Genomic DNA, 18,027 nt, shown 5'->3' with positions numbered 1-18,027 from the left:
TCCTTTGCAAGGTTCAGATCCTCCCTCACTCTCAGTAGCTGATCCACCATCTTTGCCTCCTCTGAAATGGAGAGCCCAGCGCGAACCCCATGTGGCTAGGAGGATTCAAGGAGCGAGTCTTGTGGCGGGCAATCCTTATGCCATTAATATCCTCCTTGTGCCCGAGGTCGGAAGCAAACCTAGTCCACTGAGCCCCTTGCCTTCAGCCGCAGCCTCTTGATGCCCCTATTTTCTCATCTGTTAAGTGGCTTAATGGTGCCTGGGTTTAGGGGCTGGAAGACACAGTCACCGAGATGATGAAAGGGCTTAATGCAAAGCCAATGTCACCACCTTCTCTCTCCACTGCCTTCTTCACGCTGTGAGAGTGAAGTCTAAGTGTCAGTCCAAAAATTCTTCCAAGTTTGCCCCACAGGATAGAAAGGCATCAATACATCCTCGCAGGCAACCAGAGGCTCCATGCAGGAATCACTGCCCAGCTCCGTGGAGAGTCTCAGGGAGAGGTTTCCTGCCTGTATTCAGAAAGTAGAAGGAACACCCTTGCCTGAGAAGTGGGGAGGGATGTGCTGGGCTGGTTTTGTTTTTCTGGAAGGATTGTAAACAGGATAATGAGGGCTTGAGAAGGGAGCTGTAATGACTGTTATCGCTGGGGTAATAGAGTCCATGGGAGCCCCATGCTGTCCCATGCTGCCCTCCGACCAAAAGTCCACAGCATCTGGGAATGCCAATAGGCAGGGAGGGTAGCTGTGGAGTCTTGGGGTTGCCTCCCCCACCTCACACCCTGCACACCCTGCCCCTTCCCACCTCCCTGCTGTTCTTTTCTGAACTGGCTTATTCCCTGCCACTTGGCACATCCAGACTGTGTCCGATCCTCCCAGCCCCCACTTCACAGGCTGCCTGGGCTCCAGGGTCGTCCTCCTCCAGGGAACTGCTTGGCACCTGAGAAGGAGCCCCACGATGTGAACACACATGCCAGTCCTTCCAAGGACAGTACCCAGGTCCCGTCTGAGGGTATCGCTTTACAAGCTGCCATTCTCCGGATAGGGATTTGGAGCAGGGCCATGAGAGTTCCCCAGCTGTGCTGCATCTGGACAAGTGTCTTGACTTCTCTGGGCCTCCACCTTCTCCCTAGAAAAAGTTTCAAACATATCCCCGTCAGCTCGGATAGTCATTGCAAGGCTCGGATAACGTGTGAGGTGGGAAAGTGGGTGTATCTTCCGGGGTATGCTATAAACTTCTGTCACCGCAGCTGTTCCTGTCACATCATGCCATTGTGTGACAGGCCATGGTGTGACAGGAATCTTCTTGAAAGCCCACTGACCTCTTGTAGTCAGAAACCAAGTTTTACCTCAGGCTTCCTCCATGCCAGGCACCGTGCCAAGAACTTCACATGCTTTCTCTTGTGTATTCCTCACAACATAAGGTGGGCAGATGGCATTAGGCCCATTTTCCAGAAGAGAAAACCAAGACAGGAAGAGATCAGCAACTTTGCTAAAGCCACAGCAAGTATGTGGGAGATTTTTTTCAGTCATTCGAAAATACTTCCTGAGTGTCTGCTATGTACTGGGCCCCAGGCTTGGTGAATTCACACTGAAGGGGCTGAGTGTGAAGGGGGAGAGACAAATAACAAACAAGGAGAGAGAGATCATAAAATGTCCAATGGCAGCATGTGCTGCAGAGAAGAATCAGCAGGATAGATGGACCCTTTGTCTGGGGGAGAGTCCTGGAGCCTTTAGAGAAGGTGGTCCAGGGAGCCTTCTCTGAGAAAGCCACACTGCAGCAGAGATCTGGGAGGAAGAGAGGGATGGAGCTCTAAAGGTGTCTGAGAGAAGAGGGAACACCTAGCAACTCTCCCCGCCGCCCCCCCCCCCCAGGCAGGGGTGCTTGGACAACTTGATAAGCTAGGATGGCTGGCTGTAGGATTGAGCCAGGTTTCAGGGGAAGGGAGAGAGGGAGGGAGGGAGGGTGGAGAGATGAGGGGAGAAGAAGGGCATGGATCCCAGACCCCCAGGAGCCTCACGCACCCTGCTGAGGGGTCTGCTGACTCCGGGACCCCACCTTCCGGGGGTCTGTGCCCCTCCCTACACGGTGCAGGTGCAGGGCCCTGAGCGGGAGCTGGGAGCCAGGCTCAGGGTGTGGTAGGGATGAAAGGACACCGCTTGGGGGTCAGAGGGCTGGTTTGGGATGCTGTCTCTAGACACTGGCCCATCTAAGTCACTGAACCTCTCTGGACGCCCACTTCCTCATCTATTTGAAAGGGCACAGCAGTAGCCACCTGGGGCTGGGTGGGTGGGTTGTGGGGAGGCCAGTGTAGGCAGGAGCAGAGGGACCAAGCACTGCCCTGAGTCCCTGGGGCCGTGTCAGGAACAGCTCCAAACACTTACAGGGTGTTCTTTTTTTTTTTTTTTTTAAGATTTTATTCATCTGACAGAGATCACAAGTAGGCAGACAAGCAGGCAGAGAGAGAGAGAGGAGGAAGCAGGCTTCCCGCTGAGCAGAAAGCCCCATGAGGGGCTCAATTCCAGGACCCTGGGATCATGACCTGAGCCGAAGGCAGAAGCTTTAGCCCACTGAGCCACCCAGGCACCCCTAGGAGGTGTTCTCATTCAATTAATCATCACCTAGAACAAGAAAGGGAGGCTGGAGAGGGTCAGTAACTCCGCGGAGACTTCTTGGGTTCTAAAGGTGGCCTCCTCCGCTTCTCTCTCACCGGACGCCCCCCTCCCTCCCCCAATCCCCAGCGGCCTCCCCTTACCTGGCAATCACGCTCCCTGCTGGCTCAGGTTACTGGAGGCCCTGAGGGGTCTGTTTAAACAAGTGTGTCTGAGCCGGAAAATCAAACAGACAGCGACCCTCCGGGGCCGCCGCGGGACCACCGCCGGGGACTACCCCTGAACCTGATAAGGTCGGATCTCTTTTCACTTAATTGGGCTGAGGCCAGGGGCCCACCTTTTCATCAGATAGGAGGTCTCCCCAGGGATGGAAAGGGTCCCCTTCAGGTGGGGCTGTCGCGCACCCTGGCTGGGAAAGGAGAAGCCCAAGGGGCTTGGGAGTAGCACCGGCCGAGGAGGTGCCCTGTGAGAGTTTGCTCGTTCCTGCCTGAGAAGCTGGGGAATACTTCTGCACCCCCAGAAAGGCCCGGGGAGGGAAATTCAGCTTTCCGAGAAGGGTAGGGCCTGTGGATGAACGCCCCAGGGCTGCGACCTCCCAGCCTCCGCAGGCCCCCCAGTTGGCATTCCCCACGCGGCCAGGGGAGGCGCTGCGGAGCGGAAGTGGCCTGCTTGGCCAGGACTTTCGGAGGGACACCAAGCACGTTGTGTAATCCATTTGGGCCCCAGATGCCTATCTTCAGAGGAAGAGGCAGCTAGAACTCCCCTTCAGGTTCAAAGATTTAAAGGCGGCCGAACCAGCAATCGAGGGAGTGACTTCATTGTCCTTTTAAAAGAATCATTCAAGAACTATTCGATCTGCACTAAAAGGGTCTGTCTTTACTGTTAACCCTAAGGTTCAGCTCTCTGGCCCTATGTGCAGCTGGCCCAGTGGGGAGGGGTGCTCTGGGCTTGGAGTCTGGCTGGTGCTGAAGGTTTTCTGTCACCCGCTAGTCATCCATTCACTTCTCCTCTGAAGTGTCCCCTCTTTCAGGCAGGCCTGGTGCTAGCCCCGGGGGCCCACACAAGCTTGCTAGGGGAAGCATGACCGATGCCCACTCGTGGGGATCAGAGCGGGGGCAGCCGGAAACACCACGCCCTGTGGAGGTGCAAGGCTTTGCGGTCTTCTGTGCCTTTCTCCCATCAGGGAGTCGAGGGTAGGGGTCTCTAACGTGGGGTACATCTGAAAATGGGGTATGCTGTGGGGTGCACTGAAAATACCCTGTGGTGCCAGGAGAAATCTTAGAACATTTCATGTCTTTTTGTTGTTGTTGTTGTTTTGCTCCTGTAAACTATTTAACTCCAATTTCTCCATATTGTAAACGAGGGATAAAAGCAGACTTGCTGCTTGGATTAAAAGCGTCAAGATCATGAGCTTAGAACAGTGCTTGGCAATAGTAATTGTCACTACGTGTTAACTGCTATTAACAAGACTTATTTCCCCACCCTCGCCTTCCGGTCTTCAGTTTTCCAGTTTCCTTGGACTCGGATCCTCCTCATACAGTCTCAGGAGCACCGCAAAGCAGGGTCCAATACAGGGATGCAAGAACTGGGGTCTGGGCGGGCGCTGTCCACTCGCTGCGGTCACCGGCAGGCGGGGCCGGAATCCCCGATCCCAAGGGGCGTGGCTCTGCTGGAGTCTGACTCCGCCCCTCAGCGCGCACCAGAAACCTGCTGGTCTGGGGACCCCGCCCCGCACAACGCAGCGCCAAACCCACTGGAGGTGAAGGGAAACAGAACTGGAACAAAGCCGCCGGCATTTACAACCTCCACGGCTCACCTACCCCGTGCCAGAGGCTGGAAGGGCGCCACCAGACATTCCCACTCTTCCCTACATGCGTGGCGCAACGGAAGCCGTCTGTGCTGAAACCTGTCCCCGTGTCTGCGATGCCCAGCAGCGCGGCCTGCAGCACGCGGCTTCAACTCTCCAAATCTCCGTTTTCTCATCTGGAAAGAGAGATGCCCACCTTGGGGACTGTTGTGAGAAGTGGCTGTCCCAAGGCATTTGAAGCATCTGGTACATGTGGGTGCTCAGTCAGGGTGGGTTCCCACCAGCACCCACCACCCCCCAAGGGGGGCGGGGAAGGATGAACACTGGGTTAGGGTTGGGGAACCCGCATTTTAGTGCCAGTTCTGCCAGTTCTGTTAGTCCCAGTCTATCTGGGCCTCAGCGTCCCTATCTATGCAACACCGGTGTTCCATTGAACACTGATTGAGCACTTACAGCATGCTGGAAGGGTCCCAGCCACTGCCTCCTCTAGCCCTTCACTCTATTCAGGAAGGCGGCTGCTGAGGCTCTGGGAGCATCTCAACTCACTTCAGGGGATGAACATCCTGGTCCCAGCTGACAGGCAAGGAAAGGGAGGCTCCAGGATCTTGGAGGCCGAAGGGAGGGAGGGGTGCATAGGGCAGAGGCCAGTTGCTGTCTTTTCCGGATGGCTGAGGTTTGGTGCAAAGAAAGTGCAAAAGGGTTGAGACTGGGGGGGGGGAGGGGTCATCCTCTTGGAGATAGCAGGCCAGGTCAGGAGGGAAGGGCCAAGTGAGGTGGGGTCTGGTGTCCTTCCCTGGGTCCAGAGCATAGCAGAGCCAATGGCCTTCCACAGAGCAGCACCTTTGCCACCCTCCTTTCCTACCCTCCCACTGGCCCTAGGAGGAAGGTATATTATGCAGCTCACAGTCCAGATGTGGAAACTGAGACTCAGAGGAGAAATTACTAGCTCCAGGCCATTGGTAGGAGAGGCGGGAGCCAGACCGGGCAGGGATGCTTCCCCACTGCTCTCCAAGGTGCAAATGGCTGCTCTAGAGATTGGACACTATCTGCACAAAGAACTGGCTGGAGTTGCATTAGCTTCTGAGTGACGTGAGGGCAGTAATTCTAACTAAATCATGGGTGCATGGTGGGGGGTGGTGGTGGTGAGAGAGACTCCATCTGAGAAAGGGACAGACAGGCAGGGAAGAAAAGAAACATGGCACTGGAGAGAGAGAATCACAGAGATCACAGAGAGGAAGAGATAGAGGCTGTGAGATCCATCCTAAAAGATCAAGAAAGAGTCCCTTCTGGAGAGAGAGAAAGAGAAAGAGAGAGAGAGAGAGAGGATGTAGGGAAGGAATGTCAGAAGCCAGGGACCCAGGGGAGAGAGACCAGAGAAAGAGGAATGGTGTGGGAGTTGGGGTGGGAGAGGGGCTGTGGGTGGGCTCCTGCAACCTCATTCTCCACCCCTCCTCCCAAAAGGGGTGCATCCCGCAGAGTTCTGTGGACTGCCTTGATGGCAGGCCAGGGCCATGTTTCTGAGGGCCACTCCCTAGGCTCCCCTCAAGGGCTCTCTTTTCTAGTGTCAGCTCTGGATTTCCTTGGTACCCCAAACTGGCCTTCCATTTCACTTAATACATCATCTCTCAGAAGCGCCTGGATGGCCGGAGATTCTGGCCGTCAGCATGGCTGTATCCGTGGCTGTGAGCTCTCTCTCTTTGCCTGGGCTTCTCTGCCTTCCGGCCTCTCTTGTTCACTGGGCCTGCCCCGCCCTCCCTGCTTGCCCTGTCTGGGTCTCTCCCTCTGTCTCTTTCCCAGGGTTGCAGAACTGGGGGTGAAATCCCAGGTTCCCCACCAACACAAGTACCTCGGGCCTCCCTGGATTTTCCTGCAGGGGTGGAATACCCCAGCCCCGAGGAAGGCCCCAGCACCCCCACCCCCCATGCCAAGTGCTCACAGCAGGGCCGGGAATCTGCCACAGAGCGGGAGTCAGCAGCTTGGCCTGGTGAGCAGCTGAAGGAGCGCCAAGGGCTGAGCTCACTGTATCTGAGCTGGGAAAGAGCATGCCCATTTTAAAGTGAATAAACTGAGGCTCAGAAAAACTGACCCTCAGCCATTGGCTGCTGATTCATCTCACACTCCGTGTCCATTCTCTTCTCTGAGAGAACGGAGATCCTGGGCATTTGATAAATTCATAGAAAAACTGAAAACTGTTCAAGATTCTCAAGCAGGTGGTAGGCAGTGGGAGAGGAGCAGGAGAGAAGTGCACTAAGAGCTGAACCCAACCCAGGTTTTGTGAATTGGGGGCGGGGCTAGGAGGAGGTGCCACCAAAAGCTGCCGGCATCTTCCGTATTTCAATGCATTTATTTCATCTCTTGAAAGCGCAGTGAGAGAGATCGCTCCCTGCAGTGTAAGGAGTGCATTTCGGGGGTTCAGACCCAACTACATCCAGATCCCGACGCCACCACTAACTCGCTGTGTGATCCCGGGGAAGACACGACGCTTTACCTCCCTGATTCTGTTTTCTCGTGGGGGGCGGGGACTATAATAGTGCGCATCTCCCAGGGTTGAGAGGATTAAATCGGATAAAGTTTTCGAGACCTCTAACGAGAGGCCTGACACCAGCTCAATAAAAGTCAAATTCTCTTCTCCCCATTCCCTCCAATCCCCTAACCCTTGCCAGAACCGAGACGGGGCCCTCAGCGGGGCTGGGCAGCGCCTGGCGGGGAGAAGGGCAAGCCTTCCTCGGCGCAGGGTGGGCAGAGCCAGGATGGAAGACGTTTGGTCGGCCCCCGGAGCCTCGGGGTCTGCCTGACATCTCCAGGCTTAAATAACCGTGCGCCTTTGTTATTCGTCGGCAGCAAAGTGGTTCGTTACGCCTGATTGGTCTAATTGCTTTGAAATGGGATATATTATCTATAATTATAGAGCTCTAGGAGGAGCCGGCCGGCCTCCGCTTTCATCTTCCCCAAGTGCACCCTCATGTCGCGATCACATTAATTTGGGCCATTTGAAAGGGGGCCCCTCTCTCCCCCGCCGATCCAGGCCCCCTCACCCGCTTCCGAACTTAAAGACACAAGGAAGCCCCAGCCTGAGCGAGGCGAAAGAAGCCAGTGGGGGAAGGGCGGGAAAGGGGGAAGAAGCAGGGAGTCGGACTCGTCTATTTCTTCCTGGCGCTGGGTGAAATCCACCGCACTTGGGCAGTTCCATCCAACAAGCTGGGCCGACTTAAGGCGGAGGAATTAGCAAGGAGGAGAAAACATTTTTTACAAGTAGTTTTTTTCTATTTTTTCTCTCTTTTTTTCTTTTTTCCTCTTTCTTTCTTTTCTTTTCTTTTCTTTTCTTTCTTTCTTTCTTTTTTTTTTTTTTTTGACTTTACGTTAAAGAAGGGCTCCTAAACTCTTTAAAAGGCTTAAGTTCTGCCCAGGTCCCGGGAAAGCAGAAAGCATTTTGATCTGGATCCGTGCTGTAGATATTCAGCCAGTAGCTGAAGACCCCCTGGAGTTCCCAGCTCTTTAGAGTTTTTCTCTGGGAAGCTGTGAAATCCTCCCGAAGGATACCATCAGTGACTCCCAGACAGTTTCCCAAACCTATGACTCCCAGCCCTTTACTTCCAGGCGGCAGAGGCCAGAAGACTGGAAGACGCGGCATTGGGAGGCCCCCTCTGCAGGTCGGGGGATCCCGAGTTGGTGCTTTCTGTCTACCCGTTAACACCCTCGCCCAACCACCCCCAACCTCAGGACCAAATACCTCTTCTCTCTCCCCCTCCGCCGCCCTCCTGGAGATCGGTGAATTCCCACCAAAATAAATCGTTCCGGGTAATCGGTTTTCATAGCACATTCATTCTATTAAAGAGGACTGTTTGGGGCTCGCTAATTGCTGGGGGATCCCACTGAGCTGCACATTTTTAAAAATGCACGCGGGATTCCTGGGTCGAGGCCACAAAATGCACTGGAAAGTGGGGGGAGGAGGCGTAAACAAAAACCCGACGGAGGTGACAACGAATGCCCAAGTGAGGGGTTAGCCTGCAGGCTCTTCCGATCCCTGCGGCAATACCTAGATAGTGACAGCGCTCTTCAAGATGGGATCCCTCTAAAAACTAGTCTTTGCCTACGACGGGAGAGTTTAAAGACATCACCCTTCCTCCACCCCCGCACACCCTCCTAAAATAAGCATTTGGAGGAAAAAGATCAAACCCATCACCAGTGGACGCAAGGCAATCCGTCTTTAGGATCCTAACCGCCCAGGCGCTTTGTTGGGGGGACGGAGAGTGCTTTAAGACTCCTCGAACTGAGGAGGATGGAGCGAGGCGCGAGGGGAGGGGAGGGCAGTGCGCGAAGATGCTAGGCGAGCACCAGTCCCCGAGCTTTATCTGCTGCGGGCCAGCCCTGCCCTTGCCAGGCATGAATTACAGCCTGGCTTTCTCGGCTGCTGCGGCCGAGCGGAGAAATGCCGGGGCAGAAGCGCCTGGGGGTTAGTGTTGGCGGCGAGATAACGGGCGCAGCTCCCCCGGCCCTGTCAGCTAGAGAAACCCACCAACGGGAAAATTCGGAAAGGCCCAGACAAAAATACATGCAGAGAATGCTCCCTCTCGCCGCCCCAAAACTCGTGCCTCTCCTCCCCCCCACCCCCACGAGCTCGGAGACACCTAGACATTTTGTTTCTTTTCTCGAACTCTCTTCTCTGAGGCCGAGGGGGTCCCTACTCCGCAGCTCAAGGGCGACTGGGCGGAAGAGCGGAGCGCTTTTCTGAGCACGGACTCCACGTGGAGTCTCTTCTGAACCCCTTTCCCTCTTCAGACCCACTCTTCTCGCCTTGCAACGCATGCAGCCGGCCAGCCCGCCGCGCCCGGCGAGAGCAGACGCGAACCCAGACCGAACCTAAAAAGATACCGTGGGGTTCAGGACGGGCTTGGGATGCCTACGGGCGGGCGGCAGGGACTGGGGGCTGCAGGCGCAGGCGGTCTGCTCCCGGGAGGCGGGGGCGCGACTTCAAGGGCCCCTGCGCCGGCTGCTGCCTTTGATCCGGCCGCCGCTGGCGCCTAAAAACAACATCCTCGTCTGCCTATTAGGCGCGCTGAGGGATCGTGACAGATTGTTTATCCCCGCAATTAGCGATGCGGCCCTTCTCCCGCCGCCCGGCTGGCCGCCCCCGGCCCTGCGCTGGGCCTCGCTGCGCCGCTGCCGGGAGAGAGCCCTGAGACCCCTCTGCGCCACGCCGCTGCACTCTCGGGGTTCGAGCCCCTGCACTGTCCCAAAGCAGGGGTTCTTAGCTGGGGGACTCCAAGTGGGTAAGAGCCCCTGAAGTGGTTTTTACTGATGCGTATTTTCCCACGGAGGAAGTTCTTAGTTATATCGGGTTCTCAAAGTAATCTGAGAGTCAAACATTTTGAGATGGGAGACGACAGTGGAACAAAGCAAGCCCGGGTCAGAAAGACACACGGCTCGCTTTTGACACGATAACCTAAAAAGCCAAGGGTCCTCGATTTCCTCTCCCGCTGTAGCCCCAGTCCAGAGATTCCGGCTGGGCTGCAGGGTGTTGTTTCAGCTACAGATAAATTAAAAATGCAGGCAATGGAAGTTCGCTGTCCCGGCTGGCCTGCTAGCAGCGGGGTCGGCCTACAGCCTTGCTCAGCTTCCGTTCGGTCGGCCCTAAAATGGATCGTACGGTCCCCTATCCTTGCGCCCTCAGGCGTCCCTCCAGGACCTCGGTTTCACTGCCCGGTGGAAGGACTCTCTATTCGTCCGGCACCCCCCCCCCCGGGGTACGGTGAGTTTAAGATAGGCCGCGTGGATGCACCGCGCCTCCAGCTGGGCCCGATGCGCCAGCTAGAAGCCCCAAACCCTGCCCCATGCTTGTGTTGCAGTCCCGGGTGAGTAAGAAATCTGGAGACGTAAATGTCACAGACGCGAGTATTCCTGAACCCGCCCCAAGGCCTGCACATATCTCCGGAGCCTATGGACAGATGTGAGGCTGCCGATCACCCTGGCGTCCGCAGCCCGACCCCTCCCGCCAGACCCCAGACGCCGTCAGGGTAATAAAGTTCCCGCTCTAGCAATTCATTTTCCTTAATCTGGACGCCCCTAATCTACAGCTTTTATTAGACCCAGTTAAAAGGCGAGGGAATTCGCTGTCCCTCCGCGCTCGGATAATTACCCCTAAATGGCCGCGGCAGCCCCTTGTGTTTCCTGGAGATTAGAACCCCGCAGTCATCAATGGCCGGTCCCGATGAGCCGCCAATCACCGCCGCTGGCTCCCCGGGAGCCGCCGGCCTGGGCCCCGGGATAAGAGGCCATAAAGAGGAGGCGCAGAAAGCTGCCGAGCCCCGACTCGACTTTGCATAGATCTTAAGTCTCCCACACTTCCAACTCCTTTTCCTCCATTTTTTTTTTCCAAGCAGGAAAAAAAAAAACAAAAAACAAAAAACAAAAAAAAAACAAAAACCACGTTACCTCCGAAACAGGCAAAATAAAAGTTCTCAAGCCTAGCTACCAAGGATCCATCCCAGGAATCATCCTCTTTCCGCCCCCACCCCGGCCCCCTCCCACAAATGTGCCTCCCCACCCTTGTGCCATCCTGGACCCAGAGACAGGGATGTGTTTTTGTTTCCGCGGACTCGCTGAGGTCACGTTAAGGCCAGACCAATGTTTTGTTGACGTTTCTGCTTGTTTTATTTCAATAAGTTCTATATCAAAAGGACCCGGCGGCTCCTTCCCCCAGCTGGTCGCGGGTATAGGTGTTGTAATCCTCCCGGGGAAGTTCACAGCGGGAAAAGGTACACATGAATGAAAATCGATTACCGACCCGGGATAATATTATGTATTCTTATCCTTAGCTTCCACAGCGCCACGGGAGCGTGGCTTCTTTAGGCAAACTTCAGCCCAGCGCTTAGAAACAAAGGCCCACTTCTACTCAGAGGTAAAATCTGAAAGATGGAAACAGGAAGAAAATAAAGGCGTCTAAGAAAAAGAAATGAACAAGCCGTCTTTCTAGTAGAGTAAATAACCATGCGGATTTTTTCAACTATAAAAGAAATACTCATGAAATGACTCATCTCAAATGATCATGGTAGAGAAGAGGGGAAGCAGGTAGCGGATGGGCACCGAGAAACAGACCCAGCAGCTGACTGAAGAGGAAGGTTGGAGAAGCCTTGGTGGAGAGAACCAGGGAAGGAGTAGAGAAAAAGGGGAGGCGTGGGAGAGAGGGGTGGGCAGAAAAGTCCCCCAGGAACACAGAAAAATAGGGACCGACGGGGACCCGGAAAGAGACAAGCGGCCCAGGCTGCAGCGCGGAAGAAAGTTTCTCCCGCGCCCCCTCCCCTCCTTTGCCCTCCGGGGCCCGGCCCTGTCCCGCGAGCCCCGCGGCCCAGTGCGCCTCGGGGCCAGTCCGCAAGAGCGCTGTCCAATGGCTCGCGCCGGGCCCGCCCCCTCGAGTGCTGATTGGCCGCCGCCGCGCAGGCCTCGCCTTATTAACAAGTTCTCTGGGGAGCTGCGGCCCGACCCGGAGCCGGCGAGTGCGCCCGGGAACTCGGCCTGCGCCGCCGCGCCTGAGAGGAACCAGGCCCCGAGCGCCGGAGCTGGCCTTCTGGGGAGGGGCGGGAGGCGCGCGCGCGAGGGCCCGCCCGGCCAGGGCCCCGGGCGCTCCCAAAGGCCGGCCGCGCTCCCAGCCCGCCCGAAGCCCATGCCCGGCGGCTGGGCCGTGCTGCGGCTGGAAGGGGGGCCCGGCTCTGCATGGCCCCGGCTGCTGACATGACTTCTTTGCCACTCGGTGTCAAAGTGGAGGACTCCGCCTTCGGCAAGCCGGCGGGGGGAGGCGGGGGCCAGGCCCCCAGCGCCACGGCGGCCACAGCGGCCGCCATGGGCGCAGACGAGGAGGGGGCCAAGCCCAAAGTATCCCCTTCACTCCTGCCCTTCAGCGTGGAGGCGCTCATGGCCGACCACAGGAAACCCGGGGCCAAGGAGAGCGCCCTGGCGGCCTCCGAGGGCGCACAGGCGGTGGGCGGCTCTGCGCAGCCCCTGGGCGCCCGGCCCGGGTCGCTAGGAGCCCCGGACGCGCCGTCTTCGCCGCGGCCACTGGGCCACTTCTCGGTGGGAGGACTTCTCAAGCTGCCAGAAGATGCGCTGGTCAAAGCCGAGAGCCCCGAGAAGCCCGAGAGGACCCCGTGGATGCAGAACCCCCGCTTCTCCCCGCCCCCAGCCAGTAAGTAGCCAGAACCCAGGCGGCGGGGGAGAGGACCGGGGCGGGGGGCGGGGTGCGGGGAACCGCGGGCGCCAGGCCGCGCGCTGGCGCCTCCTTGTCTCCAGCGGCTGCGTACCTGCAGCTGGGTACCTGGAGCTGGTACTGCAGATCCGTTGGCTGGGAGGCAGGGTTTACTCCTCTCCCCACTCCATCAGCTAAAGGGCTGGAGACCTGGCTGAAACCCAGCTCTCGGTCCACTTTCGAGGGCTCTCCGCCTTGGCCAGGGGACGCTGCTGGTGGGAATTAACTTGTAGGACGAGGTTTCTGGGCACCCTCTCCTCCTGCCCCCATCAAAGGACCCCAGAAGTCCCCAATTCCCTAACTGCCCCAAACCCTGTTACTTTGCCGTTATCCCTACGGGTGGGTCCAAGTAGTACGGACATCTTCCCGGCGCTCAGAGTTTCACTTTCTCGCAGTAGAAGACTGCCCTCACGCCCCGCAATAAAGTATCTCTTTGCTCAGAGGTTCTTAACCTCTTGCAAAATTTCCCCTTCCCCCTTCAAGTTTCTGGAAGATACTTAGTGCTCCTGGTGGATGGGTCATTTAGTGGGAGGGGGCGCTCAGGTTCCAGTGGAGGGGGCGGGGCACCAAGTCAATTAGTGGGAGGCGCCCCCTCCATTGCGGTGGGAAGCTCCCAAACCTCGCGGACTGGGCCACTGAAGCGGACTCCAACCGTCAAAGGCGCGTTCCGGGTCGTTCCGAGGCCTCGTGGCCCCCCGGCTTCTCTGTCCAGCAAACACGCTCGGAGATATTTCAGGAGCACGGGAAATTCCCAAGTTTTCCTCGTTTCCTCCGATTATTTTGCGCGGCATAATAGCAACCCGAATTCAATGGCGTGATGCTGAGGAATGATTTTTATCAGGGGATTAAACGTCTTTGAAAGGCCAGCCCCTCCCTGGGCCTAATGGCTGGAGAAGGTGGCCCCGGGCTGTGCTGTCCCTACCGAAGGGAGTGACGTTTTCCTCGGCGCCCGCCCCTCAGGCGGCCGGGCGGAAAGCGAGTCGGGGGCCAACTGCTTCCCGGACTCTCAACGGCCTGGAGCAGGGAAGAAGGGGGAATGTTAACACGAGGTTTCATTTGACTCATATCCTGGTGGTCTGTGAGCCCAAAGGATCATTATTTAAAACAACAACAACGAAAAAAAAAATGCATGCTTAGGCAAAACCCGCATGGTGAAACATTCTCGACTTGAATTCATTTTTCCCAAGGGGGGCTGCTGGATAGGGAAAGCTGCCTCCCCAGGACTTGGGAATTCGGTTAGGGCCCCTGCCCAGACTCCAATGTCGTTGCAATCCCCGTTGTCCTGGAAATAATTTGTTCTACGTTTTATCTGGCCTCTGCTGCCCAGTGTGGCAGGGGTTGACTGGCCCAGAGGACTCAGTCTCCGACATGTGGGAGCCCTCTGTCGGGGTGCTCGCTCACCGCCCATCCTTGAGGTACATTTGGAAGCCATAAGAAAAAGCCTGGCACCTTTGATCTCTGCGATGGGAGACACAGGTCGGGACAAGTGATTACAGTCCCCCCTCCTACCCACTCCCAATTGTGTGTGTCCAGAGGGCCAAGGCTCTGAGGGTGGGAGAGATTCAGGAGACAATGGAGACAATTAGAAGTCCCCTCCTACCCCCACTGGCACCATATTTGAGAAATGGCCCTGGTGCCACCTCCCTGACAGTCTGACAGCGGGCTTTGCTCCCCCTCTGGGTCCCCAGGGACGGCCCTTAGAACCTTGTAGGAACATGCTGTTCCAAGGGAGAGTGGAATTCCGACATCTGGGTGGGATGCCGCACCACCGCCTAGCCTAGCGCAGAACACTCGGTGGTCACAGATACATGTTCAGCCAATTCATGAAACTAGATGTGACCTCAGGGTGGGCGCAGGGCCTAGAGCTCCATCGGCCTTACTAACACCGACCGCGCCGACACAGGCGTGGGCGGGAGGAAGCCCTCTGAGGAAGGCCTCCTGGAGCGGCCGCCCGGCACTAAGACGCTCCGCCTCTTCCCAGTTAAGTTTGGGCCTTGAACCTGCGGCTGTTTCACCTGGAATCTTTGTTTCCTCACTCTCGAGAAGTAGACAGGAACGTGTACCCCGCGGGGTGCGGCAACGGAAGAAAACCTTTTCCAAGGGTCCCTCCCAGTGCCTGGTCCCGAGGTGCTCCACGAAAATGAGTAGCTGGTATTACTGACCACTGTTGCTACTCGGTGGGCGGATTACACTCCCGCACCGTTCTCTTAACGCCCTGCCTTTTTCTCGGCCCCCTAGGGCGGCTGAGCCCCCCGGCCTGCACCCTGCGCAAGCACAAGACCAACCGCAAGCCGAGGACGCCCTTCACCACCGCGCAGCTGCTGGCGCTTGAGCGCAAGTTCCGCCAGAAGCAGTACCTGTCCATCGCAGAGCGCGCCGAGTTCTCCAGCTCGCTCAGCCTCACCGAGACGCAGGTGAAGATCTGGTTCCAGAACCGCCGCGCCAAAGCCAAGAGACTGCAGGAGGCAGAGCTGGAAAAGCTGAAGATGGCCGCCAAGCCCATGCTGCCACCGGCTGCCTTTGGCCTCTCCTTCCCGCTCGGCGGCCCCGCGGCGGTAGCGGCCGCGGCGGGCGCCTCACTCTACGGTGCCTCGGGCCCCTTCCAGCGCGCCGCGCTGCCGGTGGCCCCCGTGGGACTCTACACAGCCCACGTGGGTTACAGCATGTACCACCTTACATAGAGGGTCCCAGGGTCGCCTCTCTGCGGTCCCAGCTGATTCCTCCAGCCCCGGGCTCCTGCGAGCGGTAGGAGCCATCCCCCAAGGAGCTCCCTTGTTCGGCACCGCCCGGCTCCTTCCCCTTGAACCCCTCACGCTGCTCCGGTTTATCGGTTTATTCTCGGCTGCTCCTTGCGTTCACTCTCCAATGTCTGATCCCCTTCCCCAAAGAGGCTGGAAGAGGCCCTTAACACTCTTCTAGAATCTAGATCTACCCTTTGTGTTACAGATGGAGAAACTGGGGTTAGAGAGGTGTAGATTTCCCAGCGGTCCCTAGCAGAGTTAGTGTTTGGATCGGCACTGGGTGGCTGCGTCCTATCCTGACACCAGGCAGGAGAGGCACAGAAAAACTCTCGTGTGAAGATTTTGGAAAATAAGAACAGTTGGAGAAAAAGAGAAGAGCGTGTTAGGGGAGATGGAAACCCGGTCCTTCTATCGGAAAACTTCAGAGAACTTCAACTGCAAAACGTCTGCTTCGGTGGGGGGGGAGGGCGGGTGACACAGATGCGTTGCCAAGGTAGGTTGAAGGGACCTCTCTCACCAGTACCAGAAAAAACTGTAAAATAAAATTTAAAACTCCTGTTTCTATTTAACAGTACATTTGTGTGACTCTCAAGAATCCCTTTGGAAGGGATTGTGTGTAATATACTGTATATTTGAAATTTTATTATCATTTATATTATAGCTATATTTGTTAAATAAATTAATTTTAAGCTACAAGAAACGATCTCTTCATTGATTTAGGCTTTTATTTGAATTTTACTTCTTGCCTTCTGTTCACATATACAATTGCTTTTCAGCATGATGGTAGTTTTACACTAGCACCTTTCAAAGGTGACAACAGGATATTCAGGGACGGGTGGGGGGTGTCTTTTTGAACACGCAGGACAGATCTGCGTTAGCAAAGTCAAGTGGAGAATTGAAGCAATTACCTAGGATAATTAGGCTCAATTTTCCAATTCACTTTAAGCTGAAATCGACACTTGCTCAGGCGACCCATAACCGACTCTTTCTTTTTTCTTCCCTTTTAACCTGTCTATGAAAACAAAGCGAATCACCCAAATGGTTTGATGACTGTAGACAGCTAATCCAGACAATTCCCACCCCTGCAAACCTGTTTTTCCCACAGGAGGCCAGGTGGGGGGTGGAGGCCATTGCTTTGCTTCTCTAACTCGCTGGGCTGGTGTAGACCTGGTTTGTGGATCTAATTTTGAGCTGCCAGAATGTGAACGCCTTCACACTCCCTATTACGACCCCAGAAAACAAAACACTCTACTGAAAACCCAAGGCGACAGTACACTTCCCACCTTGGCGTGTCCTTTATGTGAGCCCCTGCCTCCAAATGCTCACAAACTCGGTTTTTCTTTTATACAGTAGGTTAAATTCAGGCTTCCAGGAGAATATATTTGAATGGCCGCCAAGTTTAGCCTTCTGGGGGGAATTCTGCAAGGATGTTGATGGCAGAAAATGACCTCGTAGTAAACAGAGCCTACTATGTTCCAGGCACCGCTCTGTTCCCTTTTGAGTTAGGGGCCTTGGCTTAATTCTCACCAGATCTGCATGCCCTTCCCTCCCCCAGCCCTGCTTCAGTCCCGCATTGTCCCGTGCCTCAAAACTCCACGCAGGACAGGTAGCTTTTGCAGTGAGCCATTAACCCTGGAAGCCAGCAGGCCAAGGGTTGTTAGAACTCCAAGTACCTGGCGTTGGACTTGGGAAGGATGGACGTCTCCACTGCTAGAGGCCGAGGTGCAGGGTGGAAACCGAGTCTGGGGCCCATAGAGCGGTTTCTAGCCCCAAGGGCCGGAACTCTGCCTAGGAATTCCAAGAGAGCGCAAGAACTGCGGGCAGACAACCCGGGCGGGCTCTGAGCTGGCGCGGGGCAAGTTCCAGGGTACCCTGGGTCTCCGATCCTCCAATTTCGATAGCTCTGGCAAACGCTCCGTCCGGGAGTCCGGCTGAAGTCCCAAAATCGCACAACTCCCTCTCCTTAAGAAAAGAAAGCAAGCTTGCGGTAGAGCGCAGTTCGCCGCTCCAGACAGACTCCTGGGTTCCCATAAGCGCGGCCAGAACCCGAACCTGGGCCTCTTCCTCCCCAGGAAAGAGGAGTTAGACCTAAAACGGTCTCAGACTCACATAGTCCTTTAAAGACGCTTGAGGGCTGAGGTACATCGCTGCTTCTCGCAGACGCAGAAAGGAGTTGTGTCCTCTCTACAAACTAAGCAACCCAAGAGTGACGGAGCGTAGGACACTGGCTCCTACAGATTTTTCGGGTTCTTTTCTGGAACACCCCTGGTGAATCTCCTGTCCTGGGGATGGAATTGAACTTGAAGCCAGACAAGCCGACGTGGTTCATCCCAGCTCTGCTGGCTACTGACTGCGTGACTTTGGGTAGGGAAGATATTCCATTTCTCCGTTCCTCAGTTTTCTCATCTGCGAAATGGGCCTGGGACTGCTTCTCCGCTCCCGGGATTTTGGGGAAGTGTCAACGAATCCCCGCGGGAGAGGGTGCCCAGGGAATAGTGGTGGATCCGATTTTTCCCAGTTCACGGTGCGTCCGCAGCCCTGGAGTCTTTTTTACTCTAGTGCGGGTAGGGGAATGGTGGGGCAGGATCAGGTGTCTCCTCTGGCTCGGACTCCCCGGCCTCCTGGCTCCTC

The 18,027-nt window shown here is 56.2% G+C and overlaps 1 protein-coding gene across 1 annotated transcript; it reads left to right on the top strand.

The window, feature by feature from the left end:
- Positions 1 to 12,126: 12,126 nt before the first annotated feature.
- On the top strand, positions 12,127 to 16,090 carry MSX1 (msh homeobox 1; the record flags this gene model as incomplete). The annotated part of the gene is made up of 2 exons (XM_080797431.1): positions 12,127 to 12,595; positions 14,894 to 16,090. The coding sequence occupies 2 exons, from the start codon at positions 12,127 to 12,129 to the stop codon at positions 15,334 to 15,336; spliced, it is 912 nt and encodes a 303-aa protein (XP_080653557.1). The 3' UTR covers positions 15,337 to 16,090.
- Between the last annotated feature and the right edge of the window lie 1,937 nt (positions 16,091 to 18,027).

The sequence above is a fragment of the Martes martes genome, assembly GCF_963455335.1.
Source record: "Martes martes genome assembly, chromosome: 2".
In the NCBI taxonomy this organism is placed as follows: Eukaryota; Metazoa; Chordata; class Mammalia; order Carnivora; family Mustelidae; genus Martes; species Martes martes.
This window is presented reverse-complemented; position numbering and strand designations above follow the sequence as displayed.